General features: G+C 34.2%; 1 protein-coding gene across 3 annotated transcripts in view; it reads right to left on the reverse strand.

Moving 5' to 3' along the window:
* Positions 1-17,289, reverse strand: part of FNIP1 (folliculin interacting protein 1) — a 111,723-nt gene that overhangs the window by 32,132 nt on the left and 62,302 nt on the right. For 2 of the 3 annotated variants that reach the window (XM_010971576.3, XM_045507763.2), the window contains exons 4-11: positions 16,895-16,995; positions 16,655-16,729; positions 15,620-15,711; positions 10,258-10,341; positions 9,008-9,079; positions 6,203-6,338; positions 3,969-4,170; positions 183-268 (exon numbers count right to left, since the gene is read on the reverse strand). In XM_010971576.3, coding sequence (XP_010969878.2) covers positions 183-268; positions 3,969-4,170; positions 6,203-6,338; positions 9,008-9,079; positions 10,258-10,341; positions 15,620-15,711; positions 16,655-16,729; positions 16,895-16,995 — 848 coding nt within the window. The remainder of the gene's footprint in view (positions 1-182; positions 269-3,968; positions 4,171-6,202; positions 6,339-9,007; positions 9,080-10,257; positions 10,342-15,619; positions 15,712-16,654; positions 16,730-16,894; positions 16,996-17,289) is intronic. The other variant, XM_010971577.3, reaches the window with a different exon arrangement.

Consider the following 17,289-nt stretch of genomic DNA (forward strand, 5'->3'; position numbering starts at 1 on the left):
GCATTTTTTGATATTTAGCAACACAGGGGCCACTGGCCAACTGAATTACACCCTGATTTGACTATGAGACAGAGAAATTTAAAGAATTAAACTTTTATTAGGATAAGTTAAAGAAAATAAATAAATCTTCCTGTGCACACTGTGAAACAACTCTATATTATGAAAAGCTGGAGAATATGTACCTGAATTCATTTAGGGCATCAACTATTCGATTATATGCCAAACTCCTCTGACTGGCATCAGCTGATCTCCGGCTCATTTTCATAGCCTTGAAAGCAACCAAATAGTTAATTCTTACACTGATTATGGACAAAATATGGAAACAAAACAAACAAAAAAAAAATGTGAAAGACAAAGTCACATATTTCCACGACACTACTACCATTCTTATCTAGATAGTTATAAAGAAGCCACACGTGTCTATGGTGGCTTTCTTTCCTTTTTCTTTGCAACTTTAGTCATTAATTAATATAACAAAATTGAAAATTTTCAAATGTTAAGCCTCCTATTGTAACTGTCAAACCACAGAATGTCAACACACAAGGAAACTGATGTTGACAGTTTCTGGGTTACACAAAACTGCTTTTTTTTTCCCCCCAAACAGAACAACATACAGCGATAATTCAAAAATAGCAGCTCCTGGTTTTTGCTCATATTTCATGGATAATAGTTTTGTTAAATAAATCCTTTTTTAAAATCTACAATAAAAAGATTCTACTGAAAGATATAACAAGTTACAAGTAATTTTTACCTTCCTAAAAACATATTTAGCCAAGTTTGAGAAGCCCTGCTTTTAGGCAGATGAAAAGGGGATCAGGATTAGAAAGAACTTTGCAATTTTTTAAGACTTTTTCAAAGAGAATGTAATTCTGCATTACTTACGTAATTACAAATTGATTTTTTAAAATTTTAACATATATTTAAGAGAAGGTTAGACTACTTCAGGCCAGAATCATGTTCACAACCATCCAAAAGCTTCATAGGTTAAAAGTGACACTTTATGTTTTTTACAAACTGTTGCGAGACTCCCAAATTTATAAAGAAGTAAATATTCTTTAGCTAGAATTGAGCAGTATTCTTCCTTAGTTTCACCAATAATAAAATTTTTAATTATGTTATACATCTCAAAAAGTAGCAAAGACTTCAAAATAATTCCAACAGTGCTCAGAAATAAAACCTGTACCTTTTCATTAAAAATAAATAAATAAGTGATAGTTTGAAAATTGGCCCTAGAAGGTAACTTATTTGGATGGTTCAGTATTTACTATATTCTATGATTAATTAACAACTGTAGACCTTTTAAAATTAAATTCTGTTCATTTATATGAAAGCATTCATTCAGCTTTATCTTTCTACTTTTGTAAGAAATGAGATGTTACACTTGAACATTCAGGCAACTAAATAAGCACTGCAACGTGCACTTTAGGTTGCACAATGATCAAAGCATTAAAACATTTAAAAAGTCACCTTTAATGAGTTCTCTAGTGCCTGACTATTTCAAATTTCATACAAGGCTTAAACACCTCTTCCAGTAACTCAAATGTCAGTTCAGCCACTTAGCTAAATATTACATGTACTGACTTTGGCAACAACAGACTTCCAAAGAGACAGTAGCAAACTGAAGAAAATGTCACCAGCACTGAACTTCTTAAAAAAGTAAATGAAAATGGATTTTATTCATTTGTTCAGTAAAAAGATACTCATAATGATCTATCCGTCTTTTAACAGATTTAATGTGAATAATAAAGTGTATTCCCTAGAGGCAGACAATCCTCAGGCACCACTGTTACTGAAATTTATCCTCTGCTTTCTGGACCATTCTAATTAGCCTTGCATCTCTAGTTTCTTTTACTAGTTTCTTTTAAACATACTGTCAAATAATATTCTTAAAGCACAATTGGAAGGCAGCCTTAAAAATGCAGTCAAAACTTCTGGCAAGCATTCTAGATTCTTTGTGACCCGGTCCCCATTAACTCTGCTAGCCATACCTCTCACTACTCCTTTTTGTATCCTTTCTCTTCCACATACTGTCACAGGGATTAAGAACTTTAGTAATACCCACTGATTCACAGGATTCTCTTCTAAAATATAGTCTGGAAAATTCATCAAGATGTTAACTATAGTGTAGCTATAATTGTGAAAAAGCAGAAATGGCCTAATATAAAAATTACTTAAATTAAGGAAAGCTACTATAAAATATAATTAAGAGCCATTTATAATTACATGAGAAATGTATGTTAACAATGATGACATTTTCAAAATAGGCACATAATTCAAACAATACAGATCCAGCACAATCCCAATTAAGTAAAAATATAATACGCACAGAAAAGGCCTTGATAAAACTTTCAGCAAATGTTAATGAGTAATCTTTGGGTGGCAAGGTTATCAGTTTTTCTTGCTATCCTACTATCTCCAATTTTCAAAGCTTTATGTTTATAAAGGCTTATACATCCTGTAAGACACAGTGCAAATGAAACATCTTCCCATTAGGAAGTCATTTTTCTTTCCAATGAACTTCTAAAAAACCTTGCTTTTTCTTCTTTTTTAGTTATCCTTATGTTCTATTTTATATTCATTATTTTCTTACTTTACATCAATTTATTACATAATCAGCAGCATTTGACACAACTGATCAAAAACTCCTATCTTCTTAAAATACTTTCTTCACTTGGCTCACCTCAAAAAGTACTCTCTCTTGCTTTTCCTCCTACTATTCTGAAAGGCCAATTCTCAGTCTCCTCTGCTAGCTCTCAACTCCTCAAATTTTAACTGTTGAAGTGTTCCACAAATCAGGCCTAGAATCTCCTGTCCTCCCTTCTCTCCCTCAATCAGTTTCATGGTTTAAAATATCATCTATACACTGGTGACTGTCCGCCTGGACCTTTCCCCTAAACTCTAGACTCATAACAACTTAGATGTCCAGGACACATCTCAAACTAACTGTTCCTCTTCCTCCGCCAAATCCGTTCTATCTGTAGCTTTCCCATTTTAGTATTGGCAATTCCACCCTACTTACTGCTCAAATGAAAAATCTCCAGTCAATCTCTATGGTTCTTTTTCTCTTATACCCCAATTCAGTCCATCAGCTAATCTCATTAGCTCTATTTTCAAAATATAACCAGAATTTAACCACTTCTCACCAATTCCATCACCAAAGTGGTTTGAGCAGACACCATCTCTCACCTGAATTATTTCAACAGTTTCCTAAAACTAATCCCACAACTCCACTTTTGTCCCTAGAAATCTATTCTGTACTAGCAGTTAAGAGTGATTCCCATAAATAATGTCATTCCTCTGCTCAAAACCCTCCAACGGTTTCCCATCCTTCTGAAGAATAAATGCCAGTACCCTTACAATGGAATCCTATAAGGCCCTAGAGGATCTGGTCCCACTTCTAACCCAGCCACCTTGGCCTCCTTACTGTTGCTCAAGCATTAGGCTTGCTCCTTTCCCCTACTTGGAACAATCTTCTCTCAGATGGCTGTAGCTAACTCCCTCCGTATCTCTGGACCAAATGTCACTTTATCAGAAACCTCCCTAACTATCCTACAAAAATTAGCAATCCTTCCATCCAGCATTCCTTAAAAACCTTTCTCTGGTTTATTTTTCTCCATAGCACTTATTACTATCTAAAATCTTATATATTAATTTGTTTATTTGCTGTCCCATGAGGTCAGGAGTGTTGCTTTTTTCACATTTTATCTTCAGTTGCTAGGATAGTGTCTTAAGACACATTATAAGCCCTCAAATACTTATTTATTGAATAAGTCTTAGATCTTTTATTAGGCAGTAAGCTCATTAAAAAAGTTGAAGTCTACTTTGCATCTCCCAGTTAACTTTGTAGGATACCTGCACAGAGCCTGTTAATTTTTCTGCCTAATGAATAAACACGATGTTTAAGCAAGAGAGTAAGATGCCAAGGAAAATAAAAAATATAAACAAACCATAAACATGACTATGCTTACCTGTTCTATTGCACTCTTTAATTTGTTCATGTGGCTTTCAAAGAGAGGAAAATGTGAAAAAAAGAATTCATTGAATTTGTTACTTTCATCTTCATCTTTGGATAATGAAAAAATTACCCCAATTGCAATCTTCTTTTTCCTCACAATTCCTGGGTTGGGGCCACAGCTTTCATCTGACAGATTAAAGCTTTCTTCTATAGACCTTAAAAATAAATGTTTTTTTAATTTAAAAAATTATAAAAATAATTGAAGTCACAAATTCAACCTTCTTGCTAACTAAATGTAGGTAAGCTAAAAGGTCTTTCAGTGTTTTAAAAGGTAAATCTAAAAATGCATATCAATTGTGTATCTCTCTGAAAAATCTACTGGCTACTCCTTTATGCTCACATTTTTATAAGAAATTTTAATAGAATCAGACTGGAAACATTTTTGTCCAATTATAAATTGCTAAAAAAGTAGATAATCCCAATGTATAACCAACTTAAAAGAGCCTGAATCAGGTTAATAGGTGAGGTCTCATATAATCCCTACACTGTTCTAGAATCTACTTATCTCTCCTTTTGATTCCAGGAGTGAAATCAAAGATGAAAGAATAAAGGGAGTAAAGAAGAAAACAGGAAGCTTTATCATTTTTTTTTTAACTTAACACAGACTGAAAAAAGATCTTTCAAGAATGAATTAATTTGGCAGGGAGAGTATAGCTCAAGTGGTAGAGTGCATGCTTAGCATGCATGAGGTCCTGGGTTCAATCCTCAGTACCTTCTCTAAGAATAAATAAATCAACCTATAAATAAGCCTAATTACTTCCCCTACCCCCCCCCCAAAAAAAGAATGAATTAAGTGGCCAAAAAAAAAAAAAAACAAAACAGGAATCAGGAATATCAGGAATCAGGAATATCAAAACATGCAGTATATACATCAAAGACCAAAACAGAAGAGTTAAAACTATAAAAACCCCTAGCAAAAAACAGGGTAAAAGCTTCATGACATTGGATTTGGCAATGATTTCTTGGCTATGACACCAAAAGCACAGGCAACAACAACAAAAAGTAGATAAACTGGGCTACACAAAACTTAAGAACAGTTGTGCATCAAAAGACACTGTCCACAGGATAAAAAGGCAACCCATGGAATGGGATAAAATATTTGCAAAGCATATGTCTGATAAGGGATTGATACTCAGAAATATATAAAGAACTCCTACAATTCAACAACAACAAACCACTTGATTAAAAAATTGGGAAAAACACTTGTATAGACATTTCTCCAAAGACGACATACACATGGCCAATAAGCATGTGAAAATATGCTCAACATCACTAGCCATAGGGAAATGCATATCAAAACCATGAGATACCAATTCACACACATAAAGATGGTTATTATGTAAAAAAAAAAAAAACAAAAACAAGAAACCAAAAAAAAAACAGAAAACAACTACTGTTGACAATGTGAAGAAATTAGAATTCTTGTGTATTTCTAGAAGAAATGTAAGCAAAAATGGTGTAGTCGCTGTGGAGAAAAGCACAGTGATTCCTCAAAAACTTACACTAGAATTACAGTGTGATCCAGAAATTTCACTTCTGGGAATATACCCAAAAGAATTTGAAGAAGGGACCTGAAAGGTATTTGTACACCCATGTTTATATCAGCATTATTCATAATAGCCAAAAGGTGGAAGGAACCCAAATGTCCATAGACAGATGAATGTATAAACAAAATGTGGTATGTATATACAATGGAAAAAAAGAATGAAATTTTGATACATATTACAACATGGATGAACCTTGAAGGCATGCTAAGTGAAATAAAGCAGATATAAAAGGACAAATATTTTATGAGTCCATTTATCTGAGGTATGTAGAAAAGTCAAATATATAGAGGAAAAAAACAGACTAGTAGTTGCCAGGGGATAAGGAGAGAGAGAACTGGGGAATTATTGTTTAACGCATACAGAGGTTCAGTTTAGGAAGAAAAAGCATTCTGGACATGAACGGTATGGCAGCACAACCATGTGACAATACTTAATGACACTGAACTGTATAGCTAATAATGGTTAAAATGGTAAATTCGATGCTATGCATAATTTACCACAAATTTTTAAAATGTAATACATTTTTGAAGTTTCCAGTTCCAGACTTAAAATATACAAAATACAAGCCCAGGCTCTTGACATACAAAATTGTGTTTAAGGAACTACTCAACTTTGTTGTAAACTGAAGGTTCCAACTTACCATCTAGGAAATACCCCATTCTCCAAACTTGTTGTTTGGCTACGTCGCCATCGTCGCTGGTAACTGCTGGCACAACTTCGGGTAAGTGAGGAGTTTGGAGAGGGAAACGGTGTAATAAGCAAGCTGCTAAGAGATGCTGTCAAGTCAGAATAAGAACAAGTACAATGAATAGGACGACAATAATAACTAAACATAAGGACAAATTTCTCTGTAACAAATTTAAGAGTGGTTACTCAAGTTTTCCAATTTGCTTCATGAAGCTCCAAAATTTCCATTTTAAAAATCACATCATTGTTGGAGCAAGGTCCCCCCAAAAAATCACACATTAAAAGTGTGTTGGCAAGCAATTCTGATACAATCCCCTTTTGACATCCTTAGCCTTGCACCCCTACCCCAGAAGAAAATGCTACTTTGAAATAAAGTATTATCTGTTTGCCCATGAGACTGTTTCCTAGCTTAGCTGAATCCTTAGTCCTTAATTTAAAGGAAATATGATGCAATTCAATTTTAATGCAGCAGTTGGATTTTAGGAACAAAAGCTATATGTGAAAATAAGAGTTTGAATGCCATTTGAAGACGTCATTTAAGTACTCATGGATCACATGTGCATAGGTAGTCACCTCTGAAGGCTTGGCCACTTTTTTAGTAAGAGTTATGACTATACCTATCAAGCTCCCCCCCCCCCCCAAAAAGGGTAAATACTACAGATTGCTCTCTGGAGCATTCTAAGGAATGACAGACACATTCCAATTGAGTCCACTCTGATTATAATTGCTGCAATCCCCTAAGTATAGATATTACTCTCTTCTCAAAGCTCTGCTTTACAACCCAAAATCTCTGTTTCTTGCCTAGGGTGTCAAAAGCTACAACTCTTTATTTTTCCTTGGGCTGGAGATCCTCTACATCTCCCCCCTGAATCTAAAGAGGAAAAGACATCAAGGGCTTACTTTTATTTAGAAATATTTTAGATTCCCATCTTCATCATTATAAACACATACTGAAATTTTGTAAAGTAGCCAAAAAGGGAAGTATAATTATCACCTATAAAAAGACACTTGCCAGATGATGTATTATTTTAGACACCAGAACTGAAAGCTAAGAGACCATCATTATGAGAATCTGTTCATTTGAATTATCTATGACAAATTCAATGATAAAGGGGAGAGCTTTATGTGCCAGGCAAACATCTAGGTCAGCAATGAATTAATTCTAGACCACTTTATTGAAAAGACCACATTTTATTAATTAGTATTATTAAATGTTGTGGTCTCAGATTTAGCATGTATAATTAATCTAGGTATGCTTGTGTGAAAAATCAAGTATTACTGTAAATTTGGAAGAGCTATATTTTTATTAAATTATGGTTAAAAATAACTATTTTTTCTAACTCTATTAGAAAGAAGAAAATACACAATTAACTTAAACAGCATATACAAAATTGATACCTTCAAGAAGTCTTATAGCTCAATCTAGCCAGACCTTTCAATTTACAGATGAAGAAAATGAACTATAGAGATATTAATTTATCATTTCTGAAATCCTGGATAAAATAATGAGAATTAAATTCATGCCACAGAAGAGAAAACTAAATCTCTAGATTACATAGATGCAAAGAGTATAAAAGAAATACACTCTAGGTTAGTTCCTAACAACAAAAATAACAAACTCAACTAGAAAAAGAAAGGTGAGATTATTGGAAAGATGCAGATTTTTCATATTAGAGTAATAATTCTCAACTCTAGCTGTCCATCAGAATCAGGCGCTGAGGTTTTCATTTTTTGTTCCTCAAAACCAGATAGCTAACCCTTTTTCTAGGGTGGATCAAGCATATCTGAAATTTTTTCTTGCATTTCTTAACACATACCTAGTGATTACAGTATCTGGCAAGTTTGAACTTTTCATCTACACTTAAAACTGAATTGTAAACAATTTAGATAGCAGAGCCATGTAATATGACAACACATGTACATAATCACAGTGGATAAAGTTTCTCAAATCTAACAATAATTCAAACCTAAGATTACTCCTTTCTCTTATGCTGATTTCTGGATCCTGATAAACACTTCTCCTTTTAATTGAAATGTCCTTCCCCCATGCCTTTGCCTGGATAACTCCCATTTATTTCTAAAGATGTAACTGAAGTATCAAAACTCTGTAAGGCATTCCTGACAGCCTGCCCCTTGCCCAGACTAAGTTAGGAGCCCTTTATCTGAACCTCTATGCACAGGTCTATCACAGAACACTTCACAGTGAACTACAACAGATGATTTTCTTGACTATTCTCTCAGTAGAACCTGTGTCTTTTAAGGGCAGAATATGGGCTTTTTTTTTTTTTCAATCCCTAGCATTTTTCAATAAAAGTTTGCCAGACGAATTTTGGAAGAGAACCTAATTTGAAAGAAATACATGTAACACTGCTTTAAAATGCCTAAACTTTTCTGGGCAAGAGACAGTCTGACACGTTAAACTCTAGTTAGCATAAAGCAGATATAAGCAAACATGTTTTTTCCTACTACGCTATCTAAGCAGTCTCTTGAACAATACTATTTTCTTATGCTGGCTAAGCCTCAATCAGCATGTATTCCACCCAGGCCATGCTCCACCAGGCACATTTAATATTCAACACAAAAAATTTTAATTTAAAATATTTATCTCTGCTGTTTCTACAATTCTCTTGTAAGCCTAATATCAATACTAATAAACTGTGTACATAAAATTGAGCGCAAAAGGCAAAGGAAAAAAGGAAATCAATGACAGCTGAGCGATCTCATCAAAAATTGGATTAATACATGAACCTGTCATTACCAGAGCGTGCTATGCCGCTGTCTCTGTCCTCATTCAGCTCTCTTCCAGGCATGTCCATTGGGTTGCTGTGAACTGTGAATCAAGACAAAACTGTGACTTATAAAATTTATCAGTGCTATTCAGGTTGATGTTGTTCCTTTTAAATAGCAAATTAAATCATGCTCATCTCATTGCATTCCTTTATTTTTTCAATAGCATGGCACAAACCCAACACCAAGAGCTATTACTCAGTTGAACAAGCTTTAAGATCTATCTGATGATTTGACATACAATATGAAAATAATCTATGATATAATATCTAAAGAAGCAAGGTATGACTAAAATAAGTATTTTAGAAGCATATTCGATGATATAGGAAGATATTCATAATATACCAGTAAATGAAAAAAGAAAAAGCTACTGACCAGTAAGAATGATGGTTGCTGGGACTAAGTGACTGGTATAAGATGGTATATGATACTATTCTGCCTATAGAAATATATGCTTAAAAGTTTTAAGTAAACTAAACAGTATAATCTCAATTTTGTTTTTTTTAAAGGAAGCTATTTCTGGCTGATAAGATAGATAATATATTTTTTGCCTATTTTTCCTATTTTCCAATTTTCTATAATATATATGCATTGCTTATATCTCATATTTGTAAGGATAATAAGTACTAATTAAAATAAGAAGTTGGATACAACTTCTGGATAAATAAGCCATGAACACACTCCATAACCCATATTTTAATGATATAAACAAACATATTCATATATGACTTTTACAGAACATAATGGTGCTTGTTCATCTAAATCTTAGCTCCAAGAGAAATCATTCTTATGGAATAGTGTAGATCAGAAGTTTTACAGTAAGAGGATTTTTCTGCAATTGATGAACTATGATACAAAAGCTACTCAGCCATGGAAACAAGATAGTTGTCACATTAGAAACTCCAACCAGTATTACAAGAGATAATATTCATAATTCATTTTGGTTCAGAATTCTGAAGTTAAAATCATTATTACATAATGAGATAAGAAATGACAAACTGAAATTTCATAAAAACGTCAATTCAACTGATAACTTAGTTTCTGAAAACTTCAAGAACATATTCAGTAGAAAGATAGTAAGTTCTTACACTTCCTAAGCAGTGTTTTCTTAACCACACCTTCCACAACTGCATTTCTCTACTCTCTTGTTTCCACAGCTTTACTATGGATTTGAGCCGCTGGGGCACACCGACTAGTCTACCCACACAGCACATGGCAAACCTGCAAAGAAAGAGGCGCTCCTGATCAGGCGGAGCGGACCCTGTTCAGAGAATGCCCGCCTGGGGCTGCAGAACTGTGAAAGACCTACACAGCAAAAACGCAAAATACATATGAAAGAAGGCTGTTAGAGAAGCCAAAATGGGTCAGGAATAAAAGGTGAGCTAAGGCAGCAAAAAAGCAGACCAACAGATATGGACGGAAACTTTTAAACTAAGTAAGAATAATTTAAGCAGGGTTCCCATTTTTGAAACATGATGGTTTCCCTCTGGTCATGGCCTATATCAAACATAACAATTTCACGCCTATTTAATAATAAATTCATATATAACAATAAAAATAAGCTTTCACTATACAAGGTAAATATTATTTTCAACGTTCAATCCTTTCTAAATCTAAAATAATGTTTTTAAAGACTCAAAAAAGCACAGTAATGTTATCTATATAATTTGACATTTGTCAAATAAATTTATCTTTTAAAAAGTCAGTTTACAGATTACAGTAGTCTTCAGTAAGAAGAAAACCACCTAAGCACCTGGCTGGAAAAACAGAACACAACATAAAACAAAGAGCAAATAGAGAAAAGAGGATCTACTGACAAGTAAGTATGTAATGGGTTTTTCTAAACTAGTGATAATTTACAAAGTAATGGAAGAAACCAAAGTTCCTAGAACAAGGGTCAGCCACTGTGGAAGCAGAAATGCTAGTGCAGCCCGTCAGGGCGAGACTTCCAGCTGTCCAAGAGAAGTGGTTGCCACACACTTGACCAAGAGAAGAGTCTGAAGACCCAGAGAGGGTAACATTACAGCCTGGAAGCAAGCAGCTCAGTTACCTGTTAATTATGCTTAATCAAAATGGCCTAAATAGGGGCTTTTCTGTTTTAAAAAAGTGACAAATGTATTTTTCAAATTGCGAGTAGATATTTTTCTATAACAAGAGTTTCTATAATTATAATATATGTGCAGTAATCCTTCCATGTTTCTTTGCTCAGCTCTCTTTCTTCAATTTTTCCTAGATACTTCAAAATTTATCTGCTCTCTTTAAACTTCTCTACCACCCCTTCCTTATTCTCAGCGTGTGACTTTGTCTCCTACAGTATGCATATGTATATGTATGTAGAGAAAATTCACCAAATGGGAACTCTCCTTTTCCTACCACGCTATCTCCAGACTTAATTCTTACCCATCCTTGCCTTCCTCCTACCTGAACAGTCACAACACGTAACATTAGTTGAGCCTCTCTAAGTGCAGGGACTTAGTGAAAAATCCCATGAAGTCCCGCCCTTCCTCCCTTCCAAAGCTAATTCTAAGTCAGCCAAAAACTCACTTTAGCAGTATCACCTCTACCTCTAACCTTCAAAAATCTTACTTTACCAATATCACCTCTATCTCAAACCTTAACCTCCTTTATAACTTTCTTTTCCATCAACATTTAAATGCAGTCAGAACTCTTCGACTTTTTCCCCGTATATCTAATTCTATAGTTCAGTAGTTCTTAAAATGTGGTGCAAGGCAACCCTTTCAGGGGGTCTGTGAGGATGTTGCTTTTCTATCTATGTATCTATGTAAGACTAGGTTTCTTAACACACTTCAACCAAAACAACATATTATAAGAGACTGAAAGCAGAAGCAAATATGAGAACCCAGCTGTTTTCTATAAAGTCAGACATTAAAAAGATCTGCAAAACTATAAAGCAATGCCACTCTTCTAAGTTTTTCTCTCTTAGAAAATAGTTATTTCAAAACATATGTTATTTATATTAACATGAAAGGGGTCATTAGTGTTATTTTGTAATGAAATAGTAAATACTTCTTAAATTTTCTGAATGTTAATTACTAATGGAGTATATATCAACAAATGTAACCTACATACACAAAAACTCTCTGTGGTCTTCAGTAATTTCTGTGTGTAAAGGGGTCCTGAGATCAAAAAGTTTGAGGACCACTGCTTACATCTTGGAAAAAAGACTAACCTCTGAGTCTTTCCTCAACTCTAGCTTCTATTCTCCCCTCTGAAACTGCTCACATAGGCCACCAAAAGCCTTCCTGCTGCCTAGTGCAGTCCATACTATCTTATATTACCTTACATCATATTTGATGCTGATTACATTACACTTTGAATTTTTCTCCCTCAGTTCTCATAACACATTCTAAGTTTTTTTTTCCCCCTCAGGCTCCTTTACATGCTTCTCTTCCTCTACTTCTTTAAAGGTAGCATTCCCCAGGATCCCATCCTCAACAATATTTCCTTCTCATTAATTCTTTACTTTAGATTATCATTTGTATGCTAATAATTCTCAAATTCATAGTAGAAACAGCTACTAATCTAAAAAATAATTGTGCTCTCCCTTTCATAGTATGAAGCAGTCTCTCAGAAGCCGCGACCCTGCTAGGGACTGTATTTCTCAAATTTCCTTATACATAGGTGAAGCCATAGGATTAGTTACCAACAATGGAATGTGAACAAAAGTGTTATCACTTTCAAGCTGAGGTGGTTTTGAAGTGGATATATGCAATCCCTTTCCACTGGCTTGGTGCAGCTGAGCACAGCCTTGGAGTCTGCATGCTTAAAAGGTAGAACTCCAAGAAGGAAAGAAACTGGACCTCTAAAACACCGCTTTAAGGAAAACTGCTTATCAATGAGTAACACCCTTTTGGACTTCACATGAGTGAGAAAAAAACCTCTTATTGTTTCCAAATTATTATACATTCATTAACTTTAATGTTATAGCAGCTACCACCACAATACATCTATCTCCCTAAGTATAATGGGTATCTTCACTTGATATCCTACCAGTACTTCTAATTCAACATGGCTAAACCTAAAATCAACAGTTCTCCATTTCTTATGTTTCTACCAGTGAATGGAACCAATATCCATGCAATTACACAACCAGATAGCTAAGTGCCACCCTTGATTCACACTTTCCCCTCACCTCTTCTAATTGCCAAGTCCTGTTCACTCTATTTCTCTCAACAACTCTTTATTCTCACTGACCCAATCTTACTCTAGGTCCCCATTATCTGTCATTTCGATCATCATAAGCAGCCTTCTAATGTGGATCTTTCCTCAATCCCACTGGCTCATGTAATTAGAATGTTCTTTGGCAGATACAAATCTGATCTGATCGTGTTTCTATGTTTTGAAAAACTTCTTTGTGGTGGCCTTGAGAAAGCATCACAAAACTCTCCAGCTATAAGATCTGCAAATGACCAAGTGCCCCAGCTGCTGTGTACTTAAATTCACTGCCAAATTTGTGCAAGGCCACATATCCCATAAGCTGCTCCTAGCCAATGACTGAACACAGCAGGTATAGTAAGACAAGCTGGTCCATTCTGGCAAGACATGGGTCACTTCTGACAACCAATCTTCACTCAAAGATTCATCCATGGCCTTATCAAACCTTCCCTGGAGCACGTGGCAGGCTGGGATACGTCCACTCAACCTTTTGCTTCTTTCACTCAAGGTCAGATTTGCACCACAATTTGAGGACCTTCTCGACCCTTCCCAGCTCTCTTTCTCATCTCTCTCACAGTCATAATAAAATCCCTGCATGTTTAACCCTGTCTTAGTACCTGTTAAAAAACAGGTGGAGGACCCTAACTAACATACCCTCACTGGTACCCAACTGCTCAAAGCATAAGTCCACATTCCTTATGGAATTGTGGGGCCCACAATGTTGTTCATGATCTGGCCCTTGTTCATTTCTTTATTTCTTTTCACTTTCTTTACTCATATCCACACTGTGCTCCACCCACATGGATTTATTCACTTTCTTTCCACACTCAGTGAACTCTTGCCCTTAGGTCTATGCACATGCTATTGCTTTTTCCTAGAACATTTCTTTCCCCAATCATCGGGCTAATTCTTCAAGTTTATGTCTCATTTCTTTAAGGAAGACTCTTCTGACAAGCCAAGACTAAATTAGGCGCTCCTCCTCATTTCTATCACATCATGCTTTTAAAATTGTCCAAGAATTAACTACAGTATGCTGCAGCTGTATACTGTGTTGTGTTACTTGTCTGACTTTCACTAACTATAAATCAACTGAGGCAGGAATTATTTCTGGTTCATTTAAAGAAAGTAAGAAATGGTGCTCAAATATCCTTTTTTTTTTCTTTTACTGTTATCATTTTATTTTTTTTAACATTTTTTATTGAGTTAGTCATTTTACAATGTGTCAAATTCCAGTGTAGAGTGCTCAAATATCCTTGATGCACAATTAAGAACGTGCAAATAAAAGCCTTTCATTATTTGAAGTCTGTGCTTTGTTAAATGCATTATTTTCCTATTCTATATTAGAACAGAGAAGAGGGGTATATTTAGCATCTGTAGTGTACTTTACCTTTATATATGATCGTAGATTTCTACTATTAAAATACATAGCTTTTAATAAGTCCTTTTAGCTTAGAAAAGTGCCAAATTATAAAGAAAAAAGATTGTTATTTCTGTCACATTTTTATTTCATTAAAACAAATGAAATAATTAATCAAATGAGAAGAAAAAGCAAAACTTCCATTTTTCTATAAAATGCACACTTTCTAAAGTACATGGCTGACACTGTAACTAGCCCACGGTAGGTATTTAATAAATGGTTGCTATTTGAATAAACATGAATTATAAAAAACATTAGAATGCTATACTGTTAAAGGTGGGGGAAAAACTGTTTTCTACTAAAATATTTAATATTTAGTTATTAAAATTAATTACAAATAAAAATTTTCACTAAACAAGAATGTGAGCAGAATATTTATCCTATTTTGACTGCTGTCCACACTCTGACACACTACCATTCCTGGAAATACAGTCAGCAGCAATTTAGTTAATCTTTCTATGATAAAACAAAGGACCAGAAACTTCAGAAATAGTTTGTCACTTTAAAATGTTAAACTGAAGTAACAAAAACAATAAACTAACAAAATTACTAAGTAAGTTTTTTAATAAACATTTTAAGGAATACCAAATTTGAATATGTGCTCATCTGAATTATAGGTCACAAAAATGAGCACCATTTTAAAATTACTTTTATGATTAGAGAAGAGAGAGGGAGAAAGTTTAATACTGGTCTTCCTCAGCTGAAATAGTCAAGAGAGGTAGTAAGAGCTTTTTATATCAACAAAAGTGCCTTCCAAAGATGCATCAAAATTAAAAATAAAAACCAAATTAGGTATTTCTTCAGCAGTTCAATCGTTACAGATACAAAATAAATGTTCAGATATATGAAAATTATATTTTTCAAATAACACAAGTATTACACATACCTGCAATTTAAATCCCTTTTATACTTCTAGTATTTTAAATTCTTTGGTCTTCTAACAGATCTAAGTTATTAAGAACATTTAAAAAACTTATAAAATCAATTTACCTATATTTCCAAGTAGTCCATTAATAACTGTGTTATTGTCAGCCTTTAATGTACTGTTGTCCTGATTGATGAATTCAAGACTGTCCTGCAGCCTAGAGGGGAGGAGATAAAAATAAATTCCAAATTCACTTTATGCTCTTAATAGCAATTCTTTGTATATCTCAACAAAATTTTAAATGCAAAACACTTCAAGTTTTAAGTTTCTCTATTAGTACTATTAAACCAACTAATCATTTAAATCAGAGGTTGGCAAACTACAGTCTGAATGTTAAATTCAACCTGCTACCTGTTTTTATAAAGGTTTATTAGAATACAGTCACATCCAAATGTCTGTCAACAGATGAATGGATAAAAAAGACTGTCGCATTTATAGACAACAGAATGCTATTCAGCCACGAAAAAAAGGGAAATCCTGCGATTTGCAACAACATGGATGGAACCTGAGGGCATTATACTAAGTGAAATAATTCAGAAAGAGAAAGACAAACACCATATAATATCACTTATACGTGGAATCTAAGAAAAGCTGAATTCAGAGAAACAGAGAGCCAAGTGGTGGTTACCAGGGAATGGGAGTGGGGGAAATGGAGACATAATGGTCCTAGCGTACAAACTTTCAGTTATAAGATTAACAAGTTCTGGGTATCTAATGTACAGTAAGCTAATTATAAATAATAATACTGTACTGTATACTTAAAAGTTGCTAAGAAAGTACATTTTAAATGTTCTCACCACAAAAAGGAAATGGTAATTATGTGACAAGATGGTGAGATTAGCAAAGGCTATGGCAGTAATCATTTTGCAATATATAAATATATCAAATCAACACACTAAACACTTTAAACTTACACAATGGTATATGTCAATCATATCTCAATGAAGCTGGGGAGAAAAAAATCTAGCCTCCATAAACTTTCAAACTTAAGGGACAGAAGAAAATCTGAATTTATGCTGCAATCCTGAGAGCAGTGTATTCATTTTCATACTGTGCAAATGTTAAATAGTTCATTTCTCCTTTCATCCATAACTACTTACGTATTGAGACTTCCACAGATACTGCTGCCAGTCCGTGCAGTAAAAACTTTGCTGAGCATAAGCTGTGGAGGAGAACTATGAAGAAAAAGAGAGGGACAGAGAGAGATCAAAACTAATGTACAAGAGCCTTTTCAATTTATCATAAAGTATAACTCAGAGATGTCACAGTATAGATACAATAGCCATAAAAACTAAATATCCTAAAATGAATTCAATAACAAAAATCAGAAAATCCCTCACCGGATCTGATGAATTTTTAAGGTGGATCCTTTGTAGCTCATTGCTACCGAGCCAAACATCATCTCTCCAAGCATATTGGCATCAGAAGAGCACCGAGAACCCTAAACAATAAGCATAACATTAACAAAACTGCAGAATTTAAAACCTATTTCAAATACTGATTTTTATCAAAAGTTCCTTTGCTCTAGTTATTCTGTATGTTTTTTAAGTGATTCTACATTGTATACACTGTTCTGCAGCTTGCTTTCTTCATTTCACAATGTCTTACAGATCTAACCACATGGTTATTCATAGACTCCTTTTAAGAGTTGCACGGTATTCTACTGTATGAAAATACCACAGTTTATCAAGCAAGTTCTCCTTACTGACGGGCATTTAAGTCACTTTCTGGTTTT

The sequence above is a fragment of the Camelus bactrianus genome, chromosome 3 (genome assembly GCF_048773025.1).
Source record: "Camelus bactrianus isolate YW-2024 breed Bactrian camel chromosome 3, ASM4877302v1, whole genome shotgun sequence".
Lineage (NCBI taxonomy): Eukaryota > Metazoa > Chordata > Mammalia > Artiodactyla > Camelidae > Camelus > Camelus bactrianus.